The sequence below is a fragment of the Acanthochromis polyacanthus genome, chromosome 3 (genome assembly GCF_021347895.1).
Source record: "Acanthochromis polyacanthus isolate Apoly-LR-REF ecotype Palm Island chromosome 3, KAUST_Apoly_ChrSc, whole genome shotgun sequence".
NCBI lineage: Eukaryota > Metazoa > Chordata > Actinopteri > Pomacentridae > Acanthochromis > Acanthochromis polyacanthus.
In genome coordinates, this window is record NC_067115.1 from 30,147,025 (window position 1) to 30,171,491 (window position 24,467).

Here is a 24,467-nt window from a genome sequence, read left to right on the forward strand (position 1 = left end):
TATTATCATTATCAGTTAATCTACAAATTAATTTTCTGACATTTGATTTAAAAAAAAGCCAAATATTATGATGGCTCTGACAGCTACTAAGACTAAAGAAAACATACACAAAACACAGGCAAATGAAGAAAACCTCACCTTCTTCAACAATTTGTCACACATGGAGCATTTAGAAAAATTAGAAGAAATCTGAAAAGATGGGAACATGTTGCAAATACTGGAAATACTGAGAACATGCAATCTCCATGCAGAAAGATCTCCGGCCCAGGCCAGGACGCAAACCAGGGATGTGACGGTGCTAACCACCAAGCTACTGTGCAGCCCTGTTCAGTACTATGGTACACAAAATGTTTTATTCAACTTATGTTCAACCAATCTTTTCATCTACCCTTCACTTAAAAAGAAAATAGGAGAAATGTCAAACTATCCTTATCAAGGTTTTAGAGCTACGAGCGTCTAATACCAGAACGCCACCTGTCTTTACAACCAGAAAGGCTGTTTGGAGTGGAACCATTAAATAATTATCCAGCTATAACCATCAGTTCCTACTAGCAATGCAAAACTCATTGAACAGTCCTAGGCAGTGTCATCTCAAGTTATCTTTGCTTCCCTCCTTCTGGCTCATGTTTGGTCAGCTGTTGGACCTGTAAATGGGCCAACGCCACTCATGGATGGACTGATGTGTGGGAACAGACACACAAAGAGTGGAACAAAACAGACATGAGTGGAGAAAGAGTAGCAGAGGACAGTCTTAAAACAGCAGTAGAGACTTGCACTGAACTGAAACGAAACAATGCACATAAATGAGAATATTTTTAAAAAATACTTTTTTCATTGCACACTACTGTTGAAAAGTTTGGGGTCACTTAGAAATATCTTTTTTCAATGAAGACAACATTAACTGAATCAGAAATACAGTCTAAACATTGTTAATGTAGTAAATGACTGTTCTAGCTGGAAACAGCTGATTTCTAATGGAATATCTCCATAGGGGTACAGAGGAACATTTCCAGCAACCATCACTCCTGTGTTCTAATGCTACATTGTGTTAGCTAATGGTGATGAACGGCTAATTGATGATTAGAAAACCCTTGTGCAGTCATGTTAGCACATGAATAAAAGTGTGAGTTTTCATGGAAAACATGAAATTGCGTCTGGCTAACCCCAACCTTTTGAATGGTAGTGTACATCATTATTTTTTGGATACATTCTTTTGACAGTAGTGTCTGGATGTGGGAGTTCACTTTGGATCTATTTACAAGCACACAGAATGGTCTCAAAGGGAGGAACTCACATGCACTAACAGACAGTGATGTGCATGTACAGAAGCAAAAACACAGTGGAGCTCGATAAACAACATAGAGAGGCTGTCATTCTCTTCCCCATTATACCCCTATGTTTCCGTTTCCTGCTGTATTAATGCTACAGTTATTATCTTGCATATTGCACCTTCAAGCCTTTTCCAGAAAAACCGCATGGCTACGTGCACAAGTTTGCACACGTGTGAACAAGTGAGCACAAGTCTGTGTGTATTAAGCAATCACACTGTGTATCGGTATGTAAATCACATGCCGCTTTTACTGACGGCTGACTTTGGGATTTGAAGAGAATGATGTGACGTGATCATCGCCTTTCAAACACACTTTCACACTTCCATCACCCTCTGCCTCGCACATGTACACCCACACAAACACAGCTTGAGATCTTAATCAGAGAGCAGCCCTGCTTGTGCTGACCAGGCCAGGGGTTTACTTGGCCAGAGAGTGTGTGTCTAATCAAGGATGAGAGCAAGTGGTGACAGAGCGAATGTACCAATTAAGCAGGCTGATTGGGCTCTATTCCACTGTGGCAGAAACAATCTCTCCCACAACAGATTGCAATCTGACAGCACCAGATGTAATTCATTAATTATACTGATAAAAACGCCTCAGCTCCATAAACCCCCATGCTGCTATTCACTTTTGTTAGTTTGGCGTTTTTATGATGAGTTATGGATTTTTCCTGAGGTTGTCTGTTTAGTGTGTGCATGTGTGTGTGTGTGTGTGTGTGTGTGTGTGCAACTGTGTCAGAACAACTGCTGGATTTAAAGTTGTTTGGAGAATTTCTAAATTTCGCAGCTTTTGTTTGCAATGAGCAAACTAGCAGACAGATGTTATCAGGGCTGGTACCAAGGCACTGTTGTCAGGAAATCCTGGGAGAGGATTTAAAATGACTGCAGTCAGTTTATGTCAATATGGCCACCGATATAGTCCTCAAACTCCACCAGTAAAACTAATGGTTATAAGCTGGGAAGCCCTTCATAAATAATTTAATTTGGGCTTAAATGAACTCATCCCTGCAGTCAAAGTGAAGCTAAAAGGGCTCTCCTGTCTGAGGGATCACCAGATACGTTTGATCCATGCTTCGTGTAGTGTCGCAGCTTGAGGGTAAAAGAAATGAAGAGACAGCTGAGATGGAAGCGAAGGTAGATGAAAGGTGTCGGTGCTGCCTCACCTTGTCAGAGAGGTTCTTGAGTGCATCCCTCAGTCCAGGAGAAGAGTGCTCATGGGCAGCCTGGAGGAGCTGGTCCGCTAAGCTCGTGATGAGGGGCTGGAGGAGGCTCATCGTGCTGAGGACCTCGTGGGCTTTGGCTGTGTGCTCTGGGGAGTAGTAGATACACTGGTAGGCAGTGCTGAAGCTGTAGTGGATGAAAGAACACATCAGATCAGCTATGACAGACCGGGCGGCAGTTGCACGGCAAGCGACTGGTAACAACACATCAGTTTGGAGAGAACATACACTACCGTTCAAAAGTTTGGGGTCACCCAGACAACTTTATGTTTTCCAGAAAAACTCACACTTTTATTCATGTGTTAAAATAATTGCCCAAGGGTTTTCTAATCGGCAATTAGGCTTTTTAGCTAACACAATGTGGCGTTAGAACACAGGAGTGATGGTTGCTGGAAATGTTCCTCTGTACCCCTATGGAGATATTCCATTAAAAATCAGCTGTTTTCAGCTCGAATAGTCATTTACCACATTAACAATGTCTAGACTGGATTTCTGATTCAGTTAATGTTGTCTTCTTTGAAAAAAGATATTTCTAAGTGACCCCAAACTTTTGAATGGTAGTGCACAATGAAAAATTTATATATTTTTTAATATTCTTATTTATGTGCATTGTTTCATTTCAGTTCAGTGCAACAAGTTGTTAACAGCTTCACCACTGGTGATTTTTCACTCTAAGCATCTTGTATTGTTTGATTTTCAATGTTAAAATTATTTAATATTTCACCAAAATCAAAGATAAGAGAAAATATCCAGCTGTCTTTCCTTTCCCATTAATTACCTGTTGACCCCTCAGATTATCTGCTGTCTGTGTATAAAACTGGATACAAACTCATTCAAACCTGCAGCAGCTACAACAGTAACATGCAGCTGACACACTGATGCCTTAATATTAATAATCTAATGACATATATTAATGATATATCAGTCAAAAGGACCAAACCAGGGCTCTTTGTTACGTTTTTCTACTGAAACTGATGCACCTTTACTTGGAATGAAGTGTTTTTACATTGCTGTATTTGTAATTTTACTTCAGCAAAGTATCTGAATACTTCTTTCTGACATATCAAGAGACGCTCCAAATGATTAAACTTTTACCACCCGCTGTTCCAGCAATAGGATGCTACCATCATGCACAGTTTTTGTATGTACTGATAGATTGGACTGTTGTCCTTTAGTTCCTTTGTGCTCTTTAAAAATAAAATATACTGTAATACCAATACTCAGAGCTGTAGTCACCAATGGTAACAGAAGTGCATTCAGAATTTTACTTTAGAAAAAGAGGAGGGGTTAAAACCTAATAAAAGTATAAATACTCATTATGCAGAGCAGGCATTTTCACTGCAGTGTACATAATATTGTATTATTTATCAATGATCCATTTATGAGTGAATTAGGGCTGGGACTTTAATGTGCTACTTTCTATTAATTAATTACAGAAAAAACAACGCATTAAAAAATGCATCTAATTGCACCTTTCTCAGTTCCCTAAATCCATCCATCCATCCATTCTCTATGGCACACCAATAACACTGATGCACACTCCAGTCCAGTAGGTGGCGGTAATGAACTTAAAGCCTGTTTGCCAGCCGCGAAGAAAATACACAGGACCAGGGACGGCTGGTATAAATGGGCTAACAGGGCTAAGCCCTCCCAGGCCAACACAAAAAAGATGAGAAAATTATTTTTCAAATAACTTACAACAGATTGTTTTTAGTTTAGGTGAAACCAAAGGTAGCAACAGCACCAATCAGTCAAAAGAAAAACATAGAATATCTCTAAATGGGCTTATTTTTTTTTACAGCCCCAGCAGATACAGTCCGCTTTCATTCATTTCGTTCTTATAAGTGATTGACAGGTGTCATGTCCCGCCCCCATAATTTACTGATCATGTGGGCTAACTTCAGGCAGCCCACAGGCCTTTGAAGCAGCGAGAAAAGATTAAGCTGTGGCGGCCGTTAGCATGAACGAGGTGGATTATTTGCTTTCATGTCCATTTTCCTCAATGTCTTTGGAGGAAAAGCTGGAAGTTAAAGAGACTGGGATCACATCGGCCGTCGATATGAGCTTCTTTTCAAATAAGGTAGGCCCATGTTGACCTGTTAAAGGACTGTGACACCTTGTTTTTGCTGAGGTCATCTGTTGTGCTGAAGGCGTGTTTTGCACTACATGTCGCCAAACAGTTGTAATAAGACAGTTGCAGCAGGCTATCTGTGGGCAGTCGTTCAGTTGGAACACGTTTTGTAGTGGTGTGTGAGTGAGTGAGTGAGTGAGAGAGAGTGTTGATGTAGAGCACTAACAAAGTATAGTGTACCTGTAACTGATGTAACTGTGTGTATCATAGGTGATGTGGCTTTTGCAGCTGTGTTAACCATTTAATCAGTATTATGCATTTGTTAGCCCACCCAACAAATTTCACCACCAGCCGCCACTGATTTACAACATTAACTCTCCACCTCTACCCCTGCCCTTCTACCCCTCTACTTTTTCTGTCCCTCTCATTTCGCCCGGCCAGAAGGCAGATGGGTCCCCCCTATATAGAGTCGGGTTCTGCTCAAGGGTTTTTCCCTGTTAAAAGGGTGTTTTCCTTGCCACTGTCGCCTTAGGGCTTGCTCTGGGGGTCACTCATATGGGTTCTGTAAAGCGTCTTGAGACAATTTGACTGTAACTGGCGCTATATAAATAAAACTGAATTGAACTGAACTGAATTGAACAATGCCTAGACTGGATTTATCATTCATTTAATGTTACCTTCATTGAAAAAAGCTTTTCTTCCAAAAATAAGGACATTTATGAGTGACCCCAAACTTCTGAACAGTAGTGTATGAAAGCAGCTCAGATTTGATTTAGGAAGAACTCTGCCACACTGGCTTGTAATGAGACTGCAGCCATGCTGGACTAAAGCTCATCCCATGTTTGTTTTCATTAGTGCTGTGTCCACTTGCCGTGGCTGCTGCCAATACTGTCAAAGCAGGAAAAGTCAACGCTTGAACTCAAACACTCAAGTATGTAGACAGTGTCACAATGTTTCTAACTAGTTAGCTGCAAGGCGAAAGAGCTACCCACCAAGCCAATGTAAAGCCCCAGTACAGGTCTCGGTATTAAAATTAAACAGGATCTTATTGATGTCTAACAACATCAGAAAAGCAAAAATGTGTTATAGAAGAGGTTGATCATGACTGTGTTTGGGAAAACCAACATCAAGCAGCTAATTCTGCTGACTGCACACATAATGTTATGGTAATATTCTGAGCTTATGCAGTAACATGTTGTCAGCCTTAAAGTGTCAGAAGTAACTCGTTTCAGGTGCTCTGAACTGTCAAATTGGACCTGCAGTCCAATGTCAAGCCATTTTCCTTCCATGAATAATTAATCCCTTTCTCATTTCAAAGGGGCTATTTAATTGCTGACAAAAACACCTTTTGTTAGTTCCTAGATTCAGGGCAAATCACTCCAATCACACATTCTCCTCAGGTAAAGTTCCAGTGACTTTCAGTGAGTTTCTGCTGATTTCCTGCTATCAAAAGTGGCAAGGAGCAAGGCAGTCATTTACAACACTCTCAGCTAGTTTAGAGTCAGCTCTGCAAGCCTCTATATAGGCCAGACCCCAGAGCCAGATCCGAAGGCATAATTGACATAAGAGAGAGAGAGAGAGAGGAAGGGAGGGGTCCACACAAAGGGCTGACATAATACAGTATTCTCTGCAGAGCTCCTAATATTTTGCAGTGAGGTTGCTGCTTTAGAAGTCGCCCTGTGTGGAGCAGTGATACCTGATATGTCAATGAGTGTGAAAACCTGAAGGCCTCAGGAAATAAGGTGCAGCACATACTAGCCCCTAACTATGTCTTTGACTGGCTAACTTTAAAATCTTGGCCTTGTCATTACAGCTAATGAGCCCCCTGGAGAGCTACCACCCACAAGCTCAAAGCTAATCAAAGGAATCACTAAGTGAGAGGGAGAGATAGGGCAAACAGTATGAGGCGCTCAACCGCACACAACACCACCGCTCGGAAACTTCTGTTATCCCGACTTCCATAAACATTCCTTCAAATGGCGCGATTTCTACAACAGAAGTCCAAAATTGAATAATCTGCTGCAACAAAGTAAAGTCTGTAAAAGCCTTTCATCCCCCTGTGAGCTCACATTCGTCTTACTACTTTATGCAGAACTAAGGAGAAAAAAATCCTGCAACAATAGAGATGCTTCAGAGGAGAAAGTTGCTGGAAGAGGACAATTGCTTCAGCAAGTAAGATTCAATAACAGTCCTGTTGACTCATAAGTACAAATCCAATCCCATTAGGGAGCCTATGCAGGCAATAATGAATGCTGGGACTTGCCACCTGATGCTAGAGGACAGAATTGATCCGCTCTAAGGCTTGTTAAGGCTAGGAACTTTAATTGCCTCATCAGCTTTGCTGTCAGTCCAGCCAGGCCTATCATCAACCTTGCGAAGGTAAAACAGTATAAATCTGTGAATTTGATTGGAGGTGAAGGTCTGACTGAGTTCAGGAGCTGTGTATGTTTCCCATCCCTGATATATAATTTGACAGTTTTGTGTTTCTTTTAAACATCATGTCAGGAAAAATGAAAGGCGGACATTTAAATGCACAATATAATCTATGTTCAAAAAGCTTTAGGGACTTATTCCTCCACCAAGGAACGCGGTGGATTTATTTGACGATCGGTGTACGTTTGTCGGTCTGTTTGTCTGTTCTCCACACTTTTCAAAAGCGGATTTCGCTGAAATTTGTAGGTTGACACCATCAGTGTTGGCTGATGGTGTCAATAAATGAAAAGGTCACGGCCTAATACATTTTTGGTGCAGCTGAGAAGAAAAGAAATGCATACAACACCATCTTTTTCTTTTATTTTGAAAAAAAAGTGGACCTTACAGCTGCAACAGTCATTGGATTAGCTATCAGTTAATAAGTTGACAACGATATTGATAATTGAAAAATCCATTTTTAAAATAGCTTTTTTAAATTACTCAGCCAAGGAATGCAGTGCAGTTCTGTGACGATTGCCTTTAGTTTGTCTGATTGTTCACAACATGAACTCAAAAACGGACGAACAGATCTGGATGGAATTTTCAGGGAAGGTCAGAAATGATACAAGGACCAGCTGACGTAGTGTTCACTTGTGGTCATAGTTACAGTGACACTGTGCCGCTATCTCACAATGATACAGAAATCTTCAACAAATCCGTGGATCCAGACTATAAGCCACATCACTGCCAAAATCTAATCACTTGGTCCTTGTGTCATTTCTGACTTTCCCTGAAAACTTCACTCAAATCTGTGAGTCCATTTCTGAACAATGTTGCTAAGAAACAGACAAACAAACACTGACCGTCACATAACTCTCCTTGGAGTAATAAACAAATGCTGCATTAAAAAAAAAATGCTGACAATGCCATACAGGGGAATGAACAACCTTGGTGGAGTACTGCGCTCTCTGAGTGTTTTTCTAATCTTTTGTCGAGACAGAAAGGGGCTGTTTGAACCCTGGAGTAATGTGTCAGGCAGTAGTTTGTGGTGTCACTGGATTGCAGGAGAATAAAATCCTCTCGCCTGTCTAGGTCTAAGGTTGGCGGGATTTAGCCCCAAGCTGACTCACAGCACACTTGAACTCATAAAAGCCTTTATTTCTTGGCAAATCCTTTAGTTTTGCTTAAAATAGCACCCATAAAAACTTGCCATTTACTGCTTGTTTGAAAGCAGACCTATTTCATTTTGAATCTGGGTGTAAGTCAATGCTTTGTTCTTATGCCGTTGGCATTTTATGAGACCATTTTGAGTGTTTGATCTAATATTTTGCCTGCCTTGTAGGGTCATACCATCAGTAATAATCACAAATAAGGTAAGAAGTTACTTGAAAAAGAAAATAAAAGGTTTGATTATTCTCATAATGGCATCAGAAGTGGTACAGAGGATTCTTTTCTTACTGTGTGAAAGTATAACTGCTATATACTGTATATGAATGCTAATGTGAAATTCATAGCACAAAGCCATGTGTCCAGCAACTATGTCAACTTTTAATTTTCCATGCTATTCATGAATATTTACGTGTATGTGTACTGACCTGAGAGACTCATTAGTTTACATTTCCATACACACTGCAAAGAGTGTTTTAAGTCACTGGGGTTTCATGTTTTCCCCTTAAAGGTACAAAGACAAAAAACCTCACACAACAAGGTTGTTTTTGAGAGTTTTAACAATATATTAGTTAAATTTCTCTGTGCCAAGAGAAATTCAGGTCGACACTAATCTACATGTCAGCAAAACTACATGTACTGAATTCAGAACTACAAACTACAGTGCCTGGCACTAGTGCTGTAAACACGGCAGATGGATGTCAACTCCCTTCCACCCACATCATCCCAACGGCGAGAAACAACATTTTTCTTGGGGGGGGGGGGTCGAGTCTGTCTCGCCACTTTGAGACTAGATCGTGGGCAGATGAGACGGGGTAGCGAGTGGAAGATGCTGATAGACTTTGACTTAAAGCTCTGCTTCCCACCTGAGATCGTATCCACCAACCTGCAACCTGGTGCTATGGTCAGCTTCGCACCAGGTTGAATTTACACTGTTGATCTCACAGTACCCTGGGAGATCTCAGCGGAGGAGGCCTACGAGGGCAAGAAGCTGAGGTATATGGAGCTTGCCGTCGATGTAAAACAATGAGGCTGGAAGGTGAGGGTCTGAGCAGTAAAGTAGACTGCAGAGGATTTGTATCCACCTCGACATCCAGGCGTCTCTGGGAGATGGGAGTAAGCGGGAAGGCCCACTAGTATCAAGAACCTCTCAAGAGCTGCTGAGAAAGTAAGTCAGTGGCTGTGGATGAAGAGAAAGGACTCCATTTAGGGTTTTAAGTCAGTTGATGGCATCTAGGGGGTGAAGCTGGGATACTGGGATTCACTGTTGGACCCTCTGGAGGTGAAACACCCAGAAAAGAGGGTGCCCACTTGAATACTCAGAGGATGCCCTCACTCCCTTGACCATCCCACAGAGCCTTAGTCTCATGTATACAAGCAGGGATATCAGCATGTAGTCCAACACAAAAGAAGCACTTTTTAATGAGCCCACAAACTGATGAAAGGCTCCAAAACACTACGCATACATTATATAGTGGGACTCATTATTTCTCGTAATAGTGACAAATGTATAGACTTCAAAACACAGCTACCTGCTGACTCTTAGTCATTAGCATCTCGACATGGTGCTCCCATGATTTGATATTTTCTTCACTTGAACTAGTGGAGACTTTTACAGACCACTTTGAAATTTATTCTTATTCCAATGCTGTCTTACAAAAGTTACATTCCTATATAAAATGTAAATCAAATTCTCTATTATTTTTTCAGAGAAACATGTCTAATCCCCAAAAGGGAAGAGTCTAACTTTTTTCCAGTTTGAAAAAGCCATACAGTCTGTTTTAAGAGAGTAGAGAGGAAGTTAAACCATAAGTTTGCAAAAACTGGGGTTTGTGGCCTATGTGGAAACATTATTCTTCTACTCAGGTTTCATTGTCACTCACACTTTTGCTTTTCACTTGCTGTTTGGTTAGGTTTAGGCAAACGTTTACAGCTTGTGGTAACTTACGACTCTTTCACAACATGTCTGAAGCTTCTCCTTTTTCAGAGATATCAAAGTGATGAGTCCGACCCCCCAAGAAGTCTTCTCTTTTTAGAGCTTTTCAACATTGAATAACGGCTAATTTAACTTGGCTTTGTTTAACAAGAACAAAATAACAACAGAATAAATAAATAATTGTAAAAGACATACAAAGAAAGACTCTTAAGTTACAGTGAAAATAGATTTCTACAAAGTAGTGTCAATTGATTAAAATATCAAATATAAAAGAAGGGGATTGCAGAAATATTCACCCCCTCCAAAGTGACTCACCTGGTTCAACACAGGTGCAGTCAGCTGGTGTTAGACTGAGTGCAGTGAATGTGTCTTAAGTGACTGCAGCATAGAGATGTTTGTATCAGGAACGTCCAGTCACTGTAAATCAGTTTTCCTAGCTGCAACTATCCTTCTGAGACCCTGTGCTATTCATTTCTGTCCTCTGTACTGGACATTTGTTTTTGATCAATATCTTTTGACTAATCTGACCTACCCTATTAAATCCTGCTGTGATCCCGGCACTTCGTATGCCACGATTGGGTGGGATGAGGAGAAGTTTTTTTCATGCTGAGACAAAACGCAGACCTCCTGACTGTTGAAAGTTTCATTTACGTTCATGTTCGGTTTATTTTAGTTTCTTAACCCTCCTGTTGGGTTCAGCAAAAATGTTCCTGGGTCATGTTTATCCAGAGGTTTCAGAAACCAAAAAATCCCAATAACCATTGTCTATACCTCATGATTAACTCCATTATTAACCATTTCTATCAATATTTAGTGCAGTGGAGTTCTTTACCTCCCCAGATCAAGGTTCAATGAGGATAATTCACTCGTTTGTCACTACAAAAAAAGTATGTTAAAGCTTTTCTAATGTACATTGGAAAGACCTACATATAAAGCACAATAGTTTTACATGACATTAATTGTTTCAAAATTTCATTTTACATTTGGACTTTTTTCTTTTCATTGGGTTGATAAATTAACACAAAACACCTCTTCTGTTCAGGATGTATTTGCAAATATTTGAAATAAACCATTTTCACGTATCCAAGAACACTGTGCAATTTCAAATTATTTTTCCTGTAAACATTTATATTTCCTCTACAATGAGAAAATGACTATCTGTGCACTGTGCGCTGCTCCTTTTCTTTTCTTGCACTATTTTTTGTATTTGGTGCTGTAACACTGGAAATTTCCCCGCTGCGGGATCAAAAAAAGTTCTGTCTGTATATACTGATTACACTTATCAAGCCAAGAAGTTTTATAATGAAAACTAATTTTCACAATTTCTTTTAAAAGTGTTTTTTATTTTTAATTGGGTCGATTTGACCTGCAACATAAGACGGTTAAAGTGACATTCTTGTTTTCTACAGCGGACATGCTGTCAAATCTAAAATAAAAATATTTTTATTTTGTAAGTTGTTTTAGCTCCACTCCAGCAACTCCAGTTTTAATAATTGTTTATATTAATATTAGCGTGCATGTCCTTAGGTTGCTGTGGTGGTGTCTTCTGGCTCAGTAGTCAGATTTCTTGGCTCCATAAGCTTCGCAGGGCTTGTGTGACTTCTAGTTTTAGAGTGTGTTTACATTAATATTCATGTGTTGAATATATTTTTGTGCCAATAAAACTGTATTTATATTTTTTCATACGGTCACCCCTGTATTCATTTGTGCACTTACCTGTGTTTCTAGTAGGGGAACCCTCTGTTGAGAGGCAGTATTAATAACACTCCTAGGGTGAAAGTCCCTAGGTGGCATTGTCGGTTCAGTGTGTTGAAAGCCAGAAGGCCCTCACCAGTCCTAACTTGGTTACATATAAAAGGTAACTTCAAAATGTAAATGAATGATATCAAAAACATATTTATAGCTGGACAATGAAATAAAACTTTTCATTACAAAGATATTGTGTATCTTAATTGAATGCAGTCAAGACTATGATGAGCAGCAGGTTATTGTAGGGCAGAACCACGGCTGCTCATGTGACTATGCTGGTTAAAAGTAAAAGTGGTGTAAAAGGGAAAAGAAGAGTTTACTGTAAAATATTCCACGCAAACTCTTTCTGTGGCTCACATCTATTTTCATTAAAGGCTTGCATAGAAAACCATTTTGGTCCGTGTTTGGCAGCATTTACATAATTGGTGCATGTAAGCTAAACTAATGCCACCATTTGCATTCATTTTGTGTATCATTACGGAGCACCCGCTCAGTGTTCCATATGTTGCTTCCAGAAGCTTTTTATGAAGAGCTCAGTCATGTCTTGCATAATCTGTTGCTTCTTCTGTTATGTTGTTTTGATTGTATCATCATTTGTATCTTGTCCATTGTGGCCTTCTGCATTTTCATTTCTGTATATCCTTTTGAGGGAGTAATTACTCTGCCAAGGAATGCGGCGGTGTTATGTGGCGATCAGTGAATGTTTGTCGTTCCGTTTGTTAGCAACATTACTCAAAAGCAGATTAACAGATTTGGATGAAATATTCAGAAATGTCAGAAATGACAAGGTCCAAGTGATTAGATTTTGACAGTGATGTGGCTTATAGTCTGGATCCATGGATTTGTTACAGATTTCTGTATAATTGTGAGATAGTGGCATGGTGTCACTGTAACCATGACAACAAGTGAACACTACATCAGCTGCCTGCTGACGATCACATGATTGAGATCCTACCAGGCGTGAACTAACCGTGACGTCACCCGTTGGTTTCAACGCCGAGAAAATGAAGCCCGGATTTTGCTACTTCCTGGTCGCCATTTTGGATTTTTTGGAGCCAGTGACATAAAAAGCGTCATCAAACAGGCTGGACTGGAGAGCAACTCGGGGCATGACCAGTCAATGGGACTGTCAATCAAGTATAGCCACGCCCCCTGGCTCCGCCAACTTTAACGATTTATTTAAAATTCAGTATTGATTTATTTTAAGATCGACCACCTGATCTCTCATTTTGACCATGAAACCTAACGGGGAAACAATCCTGAGCTGTAGAACATCAGTCTATCAAATTTAATTTTTTCCGGTGATGAATTGGGGCCTATGGAGCAAAAGCTTTTTGGAGCCAACCCGAGTGGACGGCATGATATTGCAAGTTTTTGACACTTCCGGGTGGGCTTCAATTTTGGAGCCAGATGCTACGTCCATCTTTATATAAGGTCTATGGATCCTACTACAAATCGACTGCTGTGGACTTATCAGGACTTATCCGTCGGAAATTATGCAAGAAATATTTGATTAAATTGTGGGGGTGTTTCTGAGTCCCATCAATTCCTGTCACCCGTTATATATTTATATCATGCGATTCCATATCCGTATGCATTGTACACATGCCTGTGTTCAGTGTAAGGTCATTTTGTTTGTGGGTACATCTATATTAAATGGCCATATTGATTTCTGACCATTAATAACTAATAATTAGGGCTGCACGATTAATCGACATCGCATCGACATTGAGGTTTTAACTACTGCGGCAACCTAACCTCACGAGGGTGAGTTTTTTTTTTAAAAATTCCTATTTGAGTGACAGACCTATTCGCCAATCAAAAACATTGAGTCTCGTGATCCTCCTGGCCACTGGCCAATCAGAAATGGCAACAGGAAGCAAGTGCGTATGCACTGCACTACTGCAGCTAGCTTTAGCCAGTAGCTAACAACAAACCCGCACGTGTACTTTGCGATGCCGTGAGGAGCAAAAAGTTTTCATTGTGACACATTAACGGCGTAAAAATGGCTGAAGGAACGTCTTCAGTAACAGAACAGGCTGCGGAGCAGTTGGTATCTAAAAAGAACTCTATTTCAGTTGTTTGGACTTACTTTGGGTTTGAGAAAAACGATGTGGAGCAAAAGCGAGCCAAATGCAAAATATGTCGTCCTGCAGTAGCCAGATCCAGAGGAAACGCGTCTAATTTATACCAACACTTGAGGAATCACCACCGACAGCAGTATGATGCAATGTTTTGGACACAGGCTCCACTTGGCTATTGGTGAGTCGTGTGTGTGTGTGTGTGTGTGTGTGTGTGTGTGTGTGTGTGTGTGTGTGTGTGTGTGTGTGTGTGTGTGTGTGTACCGCGAGCAGCGGAGCCTCTACAGCTGATCGCCGCTGCTTGGGGGACACGTCTCAATTCTGATCACAGATGTAATGACTGCCGAGACACACGTTTTGCACACACTGTTGCTCAGTGAAATCTGGCTACAACCGTGTACAACCGTGTAGCGCAAATGCGGAAATGCCCGGCAGCAGCCGACCACGCGAGTTTCGTGTTGCGGTGACGGACTGGCTTGGCTCCATGCCAAATCAAATTTTCAAAATCATCTGGTGGGCCAGATATTATTCCTGACGGGCCAGTTTTGGCCCGGGGGCCGCCAGTTGCCGACCACTGCTGTTGATTATTTGTGCATTGTTTTTATGTGTCAGCTTGTCTTTTTTCAATCATAATTTGCAGTTTTATGCATTTGAAAGTAGAAAATCAAAAAAATCGCAAATCGAACCGCAATCGCAATTTTGGTCAGAAAAATCGCAATTAGGTTTTTTTCCAAAATCGTGCAGCCCTACTAATAATCATAAACAAATGCTGCATACCCAAACAAAAAAAGAAGGCCTTGTAGTTCTGCGCTCTCCGAGTGCTTTTCTAGTCTCTACTGTCCCCTATGTCTCCTGTGATATTTTGCAGTTAACCTTTATGTAACTTAAAGGCCAACTGATTGATGAGCATTGTAAATTAGCTTTAGCTATAAATTCTGTGGTATGTGGCAGAAACAAAAATTTAATTCTTCTGGCCTCAAAGGTGTATTTGCACTAGACTGCATTTGCACTTGCAATTCTCTATCTCTTCCAGATTCCATTACATGACATCAGTGCGTCATTGTGGGGAGAGCAATGCTTCAGAAAGACCTGCTATCACACCCCGACATACTCACTGATAATGTATGATAATGGATTCTTTTCAATCCCAGCTCTCACCACCCCGGGTGCGCCATGAGCCTTCGGTCATTAAAATACCGAAGGTGTGCTGCCACTCCCTCTGCACAATATGCTCAGCACACTTGACTACACTTTGCACCTGAACTTTGATTCATTCATGAAATTGTCACCATTCATCGCTTTATAATTCAACTTTCATACACACACGCAACATTTGATCTCCAGGAAAATGAACCCGTTCATATGTACTAGCAGCACAACAGTTTACCAAGCTAGCGTAAGTTGAGGAGAAAATTCCTGTCCAGTAACAGATTGAAATTATTAAATTATTATTACTGCTAAAACTAGCAGTTGGTCCAGGGTAAAATTCTTTCTTGGTCTTCCTAAATGATCAATAGGAATTGGTTGTAACAGTAATGAGAGGGAGAAAACCACTGGGCTCAGTGGCTTAATTAAGTTAGCAGCTCCGGCGTATGGCTAATTAATAGCGGAGAGGAAATTAATGAAGAGCTTGTGGCCTGCTGCTGACAGGCAGCAGGAGTAAAATGCAGCTACGTCAGCAGAGAGCCCAGCAGCCCTTCAGGTGACTTCCAAAGCCTCCTTTGTCATTTCGACAGCATGCTGTAATCACGGTTCTTACACCAGGCCACTGTCACATGGCCACAGTGGAAATATCCAGTTTGCTATAGATACATATTGGAAGATGCCATCATAGAGCTGATTCTTTGAACTGCCAATCCCCATCTGCTGTTGAATCCTCCACTGGGCACTGATCTTGTATCAGTTCTCAGTGTAACAGCCAAAGCTTTCCTCAATGATTCAGACACATCCAGAGCCAGATCTGTGACCAGAGAAGCCTCAAGGCTACTGCCAGCATCCTTCTCCATCATCCACAGATCCTGGAGCAGGTTGACTCGAGAGCAGGCGAAGAACTAACAAGCTGCTGTCCATCAGCATGGAGTCCCAGTCCCCAGTAACTCAAACACGCATCCAGTAATCCTGGGAGGAAGTTATTTTGTTGGACAACACGCTGCTGGTCACATTAAATCTGAACATCGGCCCCAACAGACTCTATTAACAGTGGGAGATGTAGCTTCAACTACTTTCTGTGCCCCAGAAATGTGTCATTGGGCAGTTCTGTTTGACCAAGAGGCCTGGTGAAATGACAATCCTTCCTTCATCTCTGCTACAGCTAACAGAATTCAAAGACACATGTAGGGGGGAGCTCCGCTGCACAGCTTCGGCACCAACTATCTACATCTGACCTTACAAAAAGGCGTCTGTATAACACTCCAACAACATATATCATATCTCCTTCTCCCATACATGTGCAATAAAACACATGCAGGCACACACGCCCTCAGTTTAGGTAGAGAAAGCTGGCAGTGCGTAAGTTCCATAAAACCCGTGTAGCGTTATTCAGATTAGCTGAATAATTCAAAAGAAGCTGTTAATGAAAGATTAGGCCACCTCAGCAAATCCACAGCTATGTCTATGGGGTTCAATTAAAAACAGATAAAAATCCAGCGACTTTTAAAACAGACATTTAAGTGGGAGCGCATACATTAATGAAAGATAAATGCTTTTGCCCTGTGTGTACATGTGCAGTGTTTCTTGAGGAATACTAAGTCGCTATTGATTAAACTCTTTCCGGGCTCATCCTGAGAGACAAACTACATTGCATACTCTGACCAATGCCAAGTTTGACCAATGCAGGTTTTTAATGGATCTGGAAAGAACCCCTCCTTCCCTCTCTTCTCGTGTCCAGGGAACAAAGACGAATGGCTCTTTTATTGCCCTCCTGGTAACACCTCTATGCTCAGGTTTTCCTTTTTTCCTCCCTCAATCCTTCTCCATCTTCCCTTTGATGAATTAATATCACATTGAATGGCCAAGTCTCACATCTCGCCGATTGTTCCCTTTTTAATCAAATGTGATTACAAAAGGCTGCTTCTGAAAGGCGAGGAGGCACACTGGGAGAAGTATAATGAGTGTCTGAGTGCACATGAATCTTTGCTCTGCTGAAATAGGCTTGACTTACCGAGCAATTAAGGGACTCTCACCTGGACACAGTCACAGGACTCCACATTAACACACACAGAAAGCCCCGTTTGGTCCTTTGGTCAGATGTTTACTGCACACATAGTCACAGCCAGTTAACCATGAAATAATAATTGTTCTTTATTTTCATGGACCTTCATTAGAATGGCTACCGTGAAAACTCAGTTAAATCAGACAATCTGAGTTTATTCCCATCTCTGTCCACAATCCAGGCCAAACATATATAAGGCTCAGTGCAGTCCGTAGTCGCTTAGCCAGGCGGAAAATTGGAAAATTTAAGCTACAGTGAGTCATTAGCTAAGTCAAATATGAAACAAAAAGCTCTGTCTCCCTGGAGAATTCTTTCCGAAGTCTAATCTTTCATTCAGAGTAAATGATTTCACTTCAGTGGATTCTCGAAAATATGCTAACCTTATCATTGTTCATGCTAGCAGATAAAACTGACCATCTTCAGCAAATTCACTTGTGTACTTTAGCATAAAAAAAAAAAATCCTCCCTTTATTTTTGATTATCAGCACAAGCCTCCAACTATTTTCCCATCAGCTTTTCTATTTTATACCCGTACCTCGCCCCTCTCCATCTTGCCTCTCCTACTCTTTCTTGAGCTGCAAACTCTGTAACTAATTGGATCTGGCATGGTCTGTAATGACTTTGCACTCTGTGGGGAGCTATGGGAAAAATCACCCTTCATTTCTTCTGGCATCACTCAAGTGACCACATACTGAACTCCTGTGACATATAGCTCCATCTTGCATCCAAAGGGCAAAGACAGCAAAATTTGCAGGCTACTGCTGATCTCAGGTTTGAGAGTCATATGGATATGTTGCCCCAGAGTGCACTTTCACTCAGTGCAAGTGTGTGTACATATTTGTCCATGTATTTGTTTGTGTACAACACAATAGCATGCTCTTGAGTGTTTGCAGAGCCACTGTTGGTGAGCGAAGAAAACACAAGAGACATATTTTCATCAAGCAATCAAGCGGAGAGCTGCTTCACAGCCACAGACAATCTAACATAAAAGTCAATCTGAAAATATCTCGAGTTTCAACACTAGTCTCAGCAAAGCCACTAAATTTAGACTTCTTTGTACAAGCAAGTCTTTCTTTTAGTTTATTTTGCAGCATAAGAACTCGCTTCTTGTTGTGAAAACATGTGGGGGTAATCATGAGCACAAGGCATATGGTAGACTAACGACGGATGTCTGTCCATGTGCAGGAACACTGTTAGCACTGCTCATTACTTCAGCTGAGAATTTTTTCTCCCATTCTCAAATCCTTAAATTCAACAGCGAGCTCCAGCCGGCACCTGGGAAGCTGCGGCAAAAAGTGTCTCTTCAGTGAGAACTAACATGCAGCTTCATGAGGGAGAAAAATGCTTGCCAGGGAAAAGAACAGGTGCAGAGGAACTTCTGACTCAACAGTCCTTTCCCATCGTGCCTGTTGCCTCCAGTCAAATTGAGCTGTCACAGGCAGTGGAGTTCCAGTCTAATTTCAGTGTGTCCTGGCTGTGAATAACTGTATGGGACTTGGAAAATCAAGTCCATGGGCCAGGGACAAATTTGTCTGTCACTATTAATTATGAGCACATTAAATTCTTTTGTCAATACATGTCTGCTTCCCCAGCATGTGTCCTGTGTTAAATCGCCCACACTCCCTCTAAGCACATGCCTCCATGCTGTGAATGTTTATTTGGTACCTCTTTTTCTCTGCTTCGTATCTGCTGAGAAGTCGCTGCAGACCACCACACTTGAAGCCCTGAAAGTGGGCTGCAGGGGCACCGACAGTGACGATGTCGTAGAAAGCATCTGCAAAGAGAGAAAATAGGGTTTATGACATTTAATTTCTGACGTGTGTGATACAGCACCCTGAAAAAACACGTTCTTAGAGGACCTTGAAGTGAGAAAATGTGATTCAACCAAATAAATGAAAAAAATGATCTCCATCAAAAAGCGTTTTTTAGTTTAAGGTGAACTGAATTTCAAGTCAGATAAAATTACTTTATTTCACGTAGACTATTGTTCATATGTTTGAGGTCAATGTCCTTATCTTTGAAAGAAAAGTTTTGTTTCAATGAAGACAACATTAAATGAATTAGAAATACAGTTGAGACATGGTTAATGTGGTAAATGACTATTCTAGCTGGAAATTTTTAATGGAATATCTCCATAGAGGTACAGAGGAACATTTCCAGCAACCATCACTCCTGTGTTCTAATGCTACGTTGTGTTAGCTAATGGTGTTGAAAGACTAACTGATGATTAGAAAACCCTTGTGCAGTGATGTTAGCACATGAATAAAAGCGTGTTTTCATGGAAAACATGACATTGTCTGGGTGACACCAAACTTTTCAACGGTTGTGTACATGCAGCTGTTCGAGGGCTTTAGTTCATATTAAAATATGAAAGTTATGAGGTGTGTTCCTGCAAAGTGCTACCTTCCATAAAAGACGCAGTAAACACACTCAAACACTGTTTACACACCAACAAACATGCCATAGATATGCACACCAAAGAGGCATGACATTAATTCTGTGTCTATGTCGCTGTACTCGTCGTCTTCTCTCTCTGGACATCTCTTGGTCTTAATGTAGCTCTGGTCCCATGGTAAACCAGAAGGACAGCCAATGTCACAGTGCTTCATTCCAATTTGCACACCGGCGTCAGAAGTAAATAAACACTTCACAGACAGCGAGGCGGGCACAGAGGTGCTTAGAACAGGCCTGGTTTTGAATGACTAATGGACGGAGCTGACAATTAAATCAGAAAAAAAAAAAGAGAGGCGGGATAGGGGATGGATTTGGGATTCTGGGGGTGAATATTTTGGTATGGTTTAGTGCCAGGTCAGCTAATGAACACCCTAGAGAAAGCAAAAGTCCACAGCTCTGACCGTACAAAACACTGCTAGAAAAACTGTCGAAAATAGAAATTAATGACACAACAGCTCCGAGCCCTGCCACAGAGAAGTGAACGACAACACCACAATAGACCAATCACGGTTTGATGTCTGGGTTTTTCTACCACCCAGTGTTTCTTCCATTAATTATCCCTTCGTCTGGCCATAAGGCTCCCCGACTGCCACACTTCTGGCCCCTGGAGGTTTCAGATATCCAGGTTCCCTTAATTGGTTCATCCACAGCAGAAGCACAAAAAACAATAGTGGGGTTGAGAACATCAAGCACAGTGACCAATTTGCGCTTGATTTGTCTGGTCTTCCTCTCACGCCATCATTTTCTCAATAAATCAACGACAGAACGAGCTGAATTAAGCGCCGAGACGACAGCGGCTTCCTTAAAAGAGGAAACTAATTGTGGCAGTTGGGATGATTGGTTATAATTCAAACCTTACCCATTGAACAATCCTCTGCAAAGATGACAAAACATCTTTCTACTTGACCCAAACGAGGGCTGAACAATGCTTTCAGTTCAGTTTTGCCAAGCTGAGCTATTCAGATTGCAAGCATTTTACAGTTGTCATTTCAGAGACAAAAGACAGCCATTCACAGCAAAACAAATGAATACTGCTCAGAGCTCAGAGTGTTCCGCTGATTTCTTTCTCCTGCTGGATGATCAATAGACAAAATGAAAATGAATGGTTTAGCATTGTTGAGTAGATTGCATGGGCAAACTAAGGGAAATGCATCACTTCAGAAAATCAAATAGAACAATATAGCAATTGACGACAGCTGGAAACTGAAACTAAGTTGCAATAAAGAGCAGGTCCAAGTGTTTCCTGTGCCTGGCTGATTGCAATCATTTATTCCACAGGTTATTCCTTGTTCAAATCAAGCAGAACGTAAAAAAAAAAAATGAACAGGAATGTAATATCCAACAGACGGCATGGCAGACAGTGGTTAGCATTGTTGCCTCAGTGCAAGATCCCTGGTTCGCAACCCAATCTTTCTGTGTGGAGGTTGCATGATCTCCCTGTGCCTGCCTGGCCTCCTCCCACAGTCCAAAGACATGCTGACAGTGCATATTAAGGAACATCTATTTAGATAGCGATAGACGTAAATATGTGGCATTATAGCAACAATGCTAATTTACATCTGCAAAAAAAAAAACCAAAAAACATGACAGTGAAACACAGGACAGCAGGTCACAGTAAAAGGAGGTTAACAGATGTTTCTAAACTGTCCGTAGGTATGAGTGTGCTTGACACATTCACGGACATTTCAGTTATTAGTGGTGCGACATTGTCCTTTATTGTTGCTATTTTACGTTTGTGCCATCTCATAATGCACAGAAAATAAGAGAATAAGAAGAGAAAAATGGCATTGCACATAAGCATATGCGAGGAATGACAGTCCTTAACTGATCGCTATTACTGCTCTTTGTTGCAAACTGAGGACTTTCCAGCTGCAATCTGAAGTTTTAATTGTTTGGAACCATTTGTGGCCTAAAAAAATGTTGCATCGCATTAAATTGAGCTCCACTGTAAGTCTGCAATTCTACCTCACAGTGTCTTTGCAGAGATGCATGCACCTCTTTCAGTGACTCGTGCACCCTTTAACGGTTAAAGTTTAACCTACCGCACCGCCCCGCCCCCCAATTTTCTGCATTTCTGTACACCATCAAAATGAATTTGAAATGAAACAATCAAGTGCTTTAAATGCAGACTTTCAGCTTAATTGGAGGGTATTTACATCAAAATCAGGTGATTGCTGTAGGAATTACAATACATTCTATATGTGCCCGCCTCCTTTAGAAGGAACCAAAAGTAATTAGATTGGCTGCTCAGCTGTTCCACAGCCATGTGTGTTTGGTTCCCTCATTACTTCATTTACAAGGAGCAGAAAGAAGAAGGTCATTTCAAGTGTGATATTTGGAATCTTGTGAGGTCAGCTCTCACCATGAAGTCCAAAGAGCTGTCATTATCTGTGAAGCAAGCCATCATGCGGCCGAAGAATCCAAACAAACCCATCAGACAGACAGCAAATACATTAGGTGTGGTCAAATCAACTGTTTGCTACGTTGTCAAGAAGAAAGAACGCACTGGTAAGCTCAGCAAAAGACCTAGAAGACCACAGAAAACCAGTGTGGTGGATGACAGAAGACAAATGAAAGCTGAAAGTTTGCACTTCAAGCACTTCTTGATTGTTCCATTTCAAATCCACTGTGGTGGTGTACAGAGCCAAAATGCTGAAAATTGTGTTGATGTCCAAATATTTATGGACCTGACTGTAAATAATGGATGGATGATTGTTGTTCCTCAGGTAGAATGACTGCTTTGTTTGCAATCTTCTTACTAGTTTTTATGTTAAAGGAGGCTTAAACATGTGACAAATCACTAACATCAGATGACCACTGATATCGTGTTCAGTTGATTTCTAGGCAGCTGTTACACAATTTCAACAAGATAAGCATTCAGAGAGTGCAGTCCTTTGCCAAGGCTGCTCAGTCGTATCATTTCCGATGGATGAAATCTTTATTAAAAAGTGACCTTGCACTGATGCGTGTGTACGTTACAAACGGATGCGGAATCACTTGACCCAAATATATAATGGGTGGCAGGAATTGATGGGACTTGGAAACACTCCCATAATTGAATCAACTGTTCCTTGTATCATTTCTGATGGATAAGTCTTGATAAGTCCGCAGCAGTGGATTTGCTGTAGGATCACAATCATGTGATCATCAACAGGCAGCTGATGTAGCGTTCACTTGTCATAGTTACAGTGACGCCGTGTTGTTATCTCACAATGACAAAGAAATCTTGAACAAATCCGTGGATCCAGACTATAAGCCACATCACTGCCAAAATCTAATCACTTGGTTCTTGTGTCATTTCTGACCTTTCCCTAAAATTTCCATCCAAATCTGTTAGCCCGTTTTTGAGTAATGTTGCAAACAGACAGAGAAACAGACGGACAAACGTATGCCGACCGTCACAGAACTCCACCGTTCCTTGGTGGAGTAATAAATGCCATAACAATGTTGTTTTTGATGGGTAAAACATACAGTCAGTTGTCACTTTATTAGGATACAGAAATAATACAGAATATTACTTTGTATAACATTTCAATTATTTTATGTCCTTTGGCATCACTACTCCTACTTCATCCAGATTTCTTAATCAACATTGTGAAACCAATGGAAGTGATGTGTATCTTGCAGGAATGTAGTGTGCTGCCGTGTGCTTTTGCATCAGCTAAACCACCGCTATCTGGAGTTGAGTTAAGGTGTGAATTGGGCCCACAGAGGCTAATTATCACAGTGTCAGTCAATCAATTGACAAACTCCTCTAAGGCTTGTTTTAATATGGTTTTACCCACTTTATGGCCTTGACAGTGGAAGAGAGTTGCAGGCTTCTATGATGACTTGATTTCACCTATTTCATCCGTCATCCCTGAGGTTATCGCAGAAAAAAAAAAGACAGTTTATGTCAAGGTTTGTCTGTCTTCAACTTTCCGTCAATCATCTGGCATTTAGTTGAAATGGAGCCCACTCACAGACAGAGAGGCAGCAGTTAGTCGCTTTTTAATACACTGAGACAGTTCCAGGGCAATAACAGCCTCGGCCAGCTAAAGAGCAGCGGTCGAAGAGACAATCTAGTCTTTCGTTGTGCAGAAACGCAAAGGGCTCAATTAGCGTTTTGTCTATTTTTTTTCAGGCCAAGTGAGTTCTCACCTTCAGCCTGGGTGATGACCTAGAACCACCCTGTCTGAGCCCTCTGAGTGTCTCTGACAGATGGAGAAGTCAAGCATAGAAAGGCAACAGTAGGCGACAACCACAGCTGTTGACAGAGTATGCATATGAGTGGACGACCCATTCATATCAAACAGCTCCTCTCTGTAGAACAAAGTTGCCCTCGAGCCCGTCGGGATGAAAGTCTGAATTTAGTACATGTAATAAAAATAAAGGAGTACCTGTTTTTTTGGGGCACGTCACCCTCATCCTCTGGGTGTGCAGGTTTATTGGAATAAACTCCAGAGACTTCTGGGCTTTGCAGCAGCTGGGCTTGAACGAACGACCTGAAAAAACAGAGACACAAGTATATGTCACATTGTGGCAAAAGCGTAATTGTTGTTGGTTAAGATTTCGAAGATAAAAACATCCCTGTGAAAGCCTCTTGGATTATAGAAAGCCCTTACTGTCTGCTGCAGCTACACCCTGATCCTTCCAACATGACAGGCTCTCTGTAACACTTCATGGTTTGTGTTTGAAAAAGAAACAGCAAACACTAGTTAATAAACTGCACTTAAAAATCATTCTGCTTTTATGCATAGAACAATCTCATGCAGTTTAGTGACTTGATTTAATTAATGCACAACTGGCTGACAAAACACAGCAAACTAATGTCAATTTAAGTGCAGATTCAAACAC

At 41.1% G+C, this 24,467-nt stretch overlaps 1 protein-coding gene across 4 annotated transcripts in view; it reads right to left on the bottom strand.

The window, feature by feature from the left end:
* inpp4b (inositol polyphosphate-4-phosphatase type II B) overlaps positions 1–24,467 on the bottom strand; it is a 221,976-nt gene that overhangs the window by 34,278 nt on the left and 163,231 nt on the right. For all 4 annotated transcript variants that reach the window (XM_051946193.1, XM_051946192.1, XM_051946194.1 and 1 more), the window contains 3 exons: positions 24,011–24,115; positions 18,843–18,951; positions 2,494–2,677 (listed from right to left, as the gene is read on the bottom strand). In XM_051946193.1, coding sequence (XP_051802153.1) covers positions 2,494–2,677; positions 18,843–18,951; positions 24,011–24,115 — 398 coding nt within the window. The remainder of the gene's footprint in view (positions 1–2,493; positions 2,678–18,842; positions 18,952–24,010; positions 24,116–24,467) is intronic.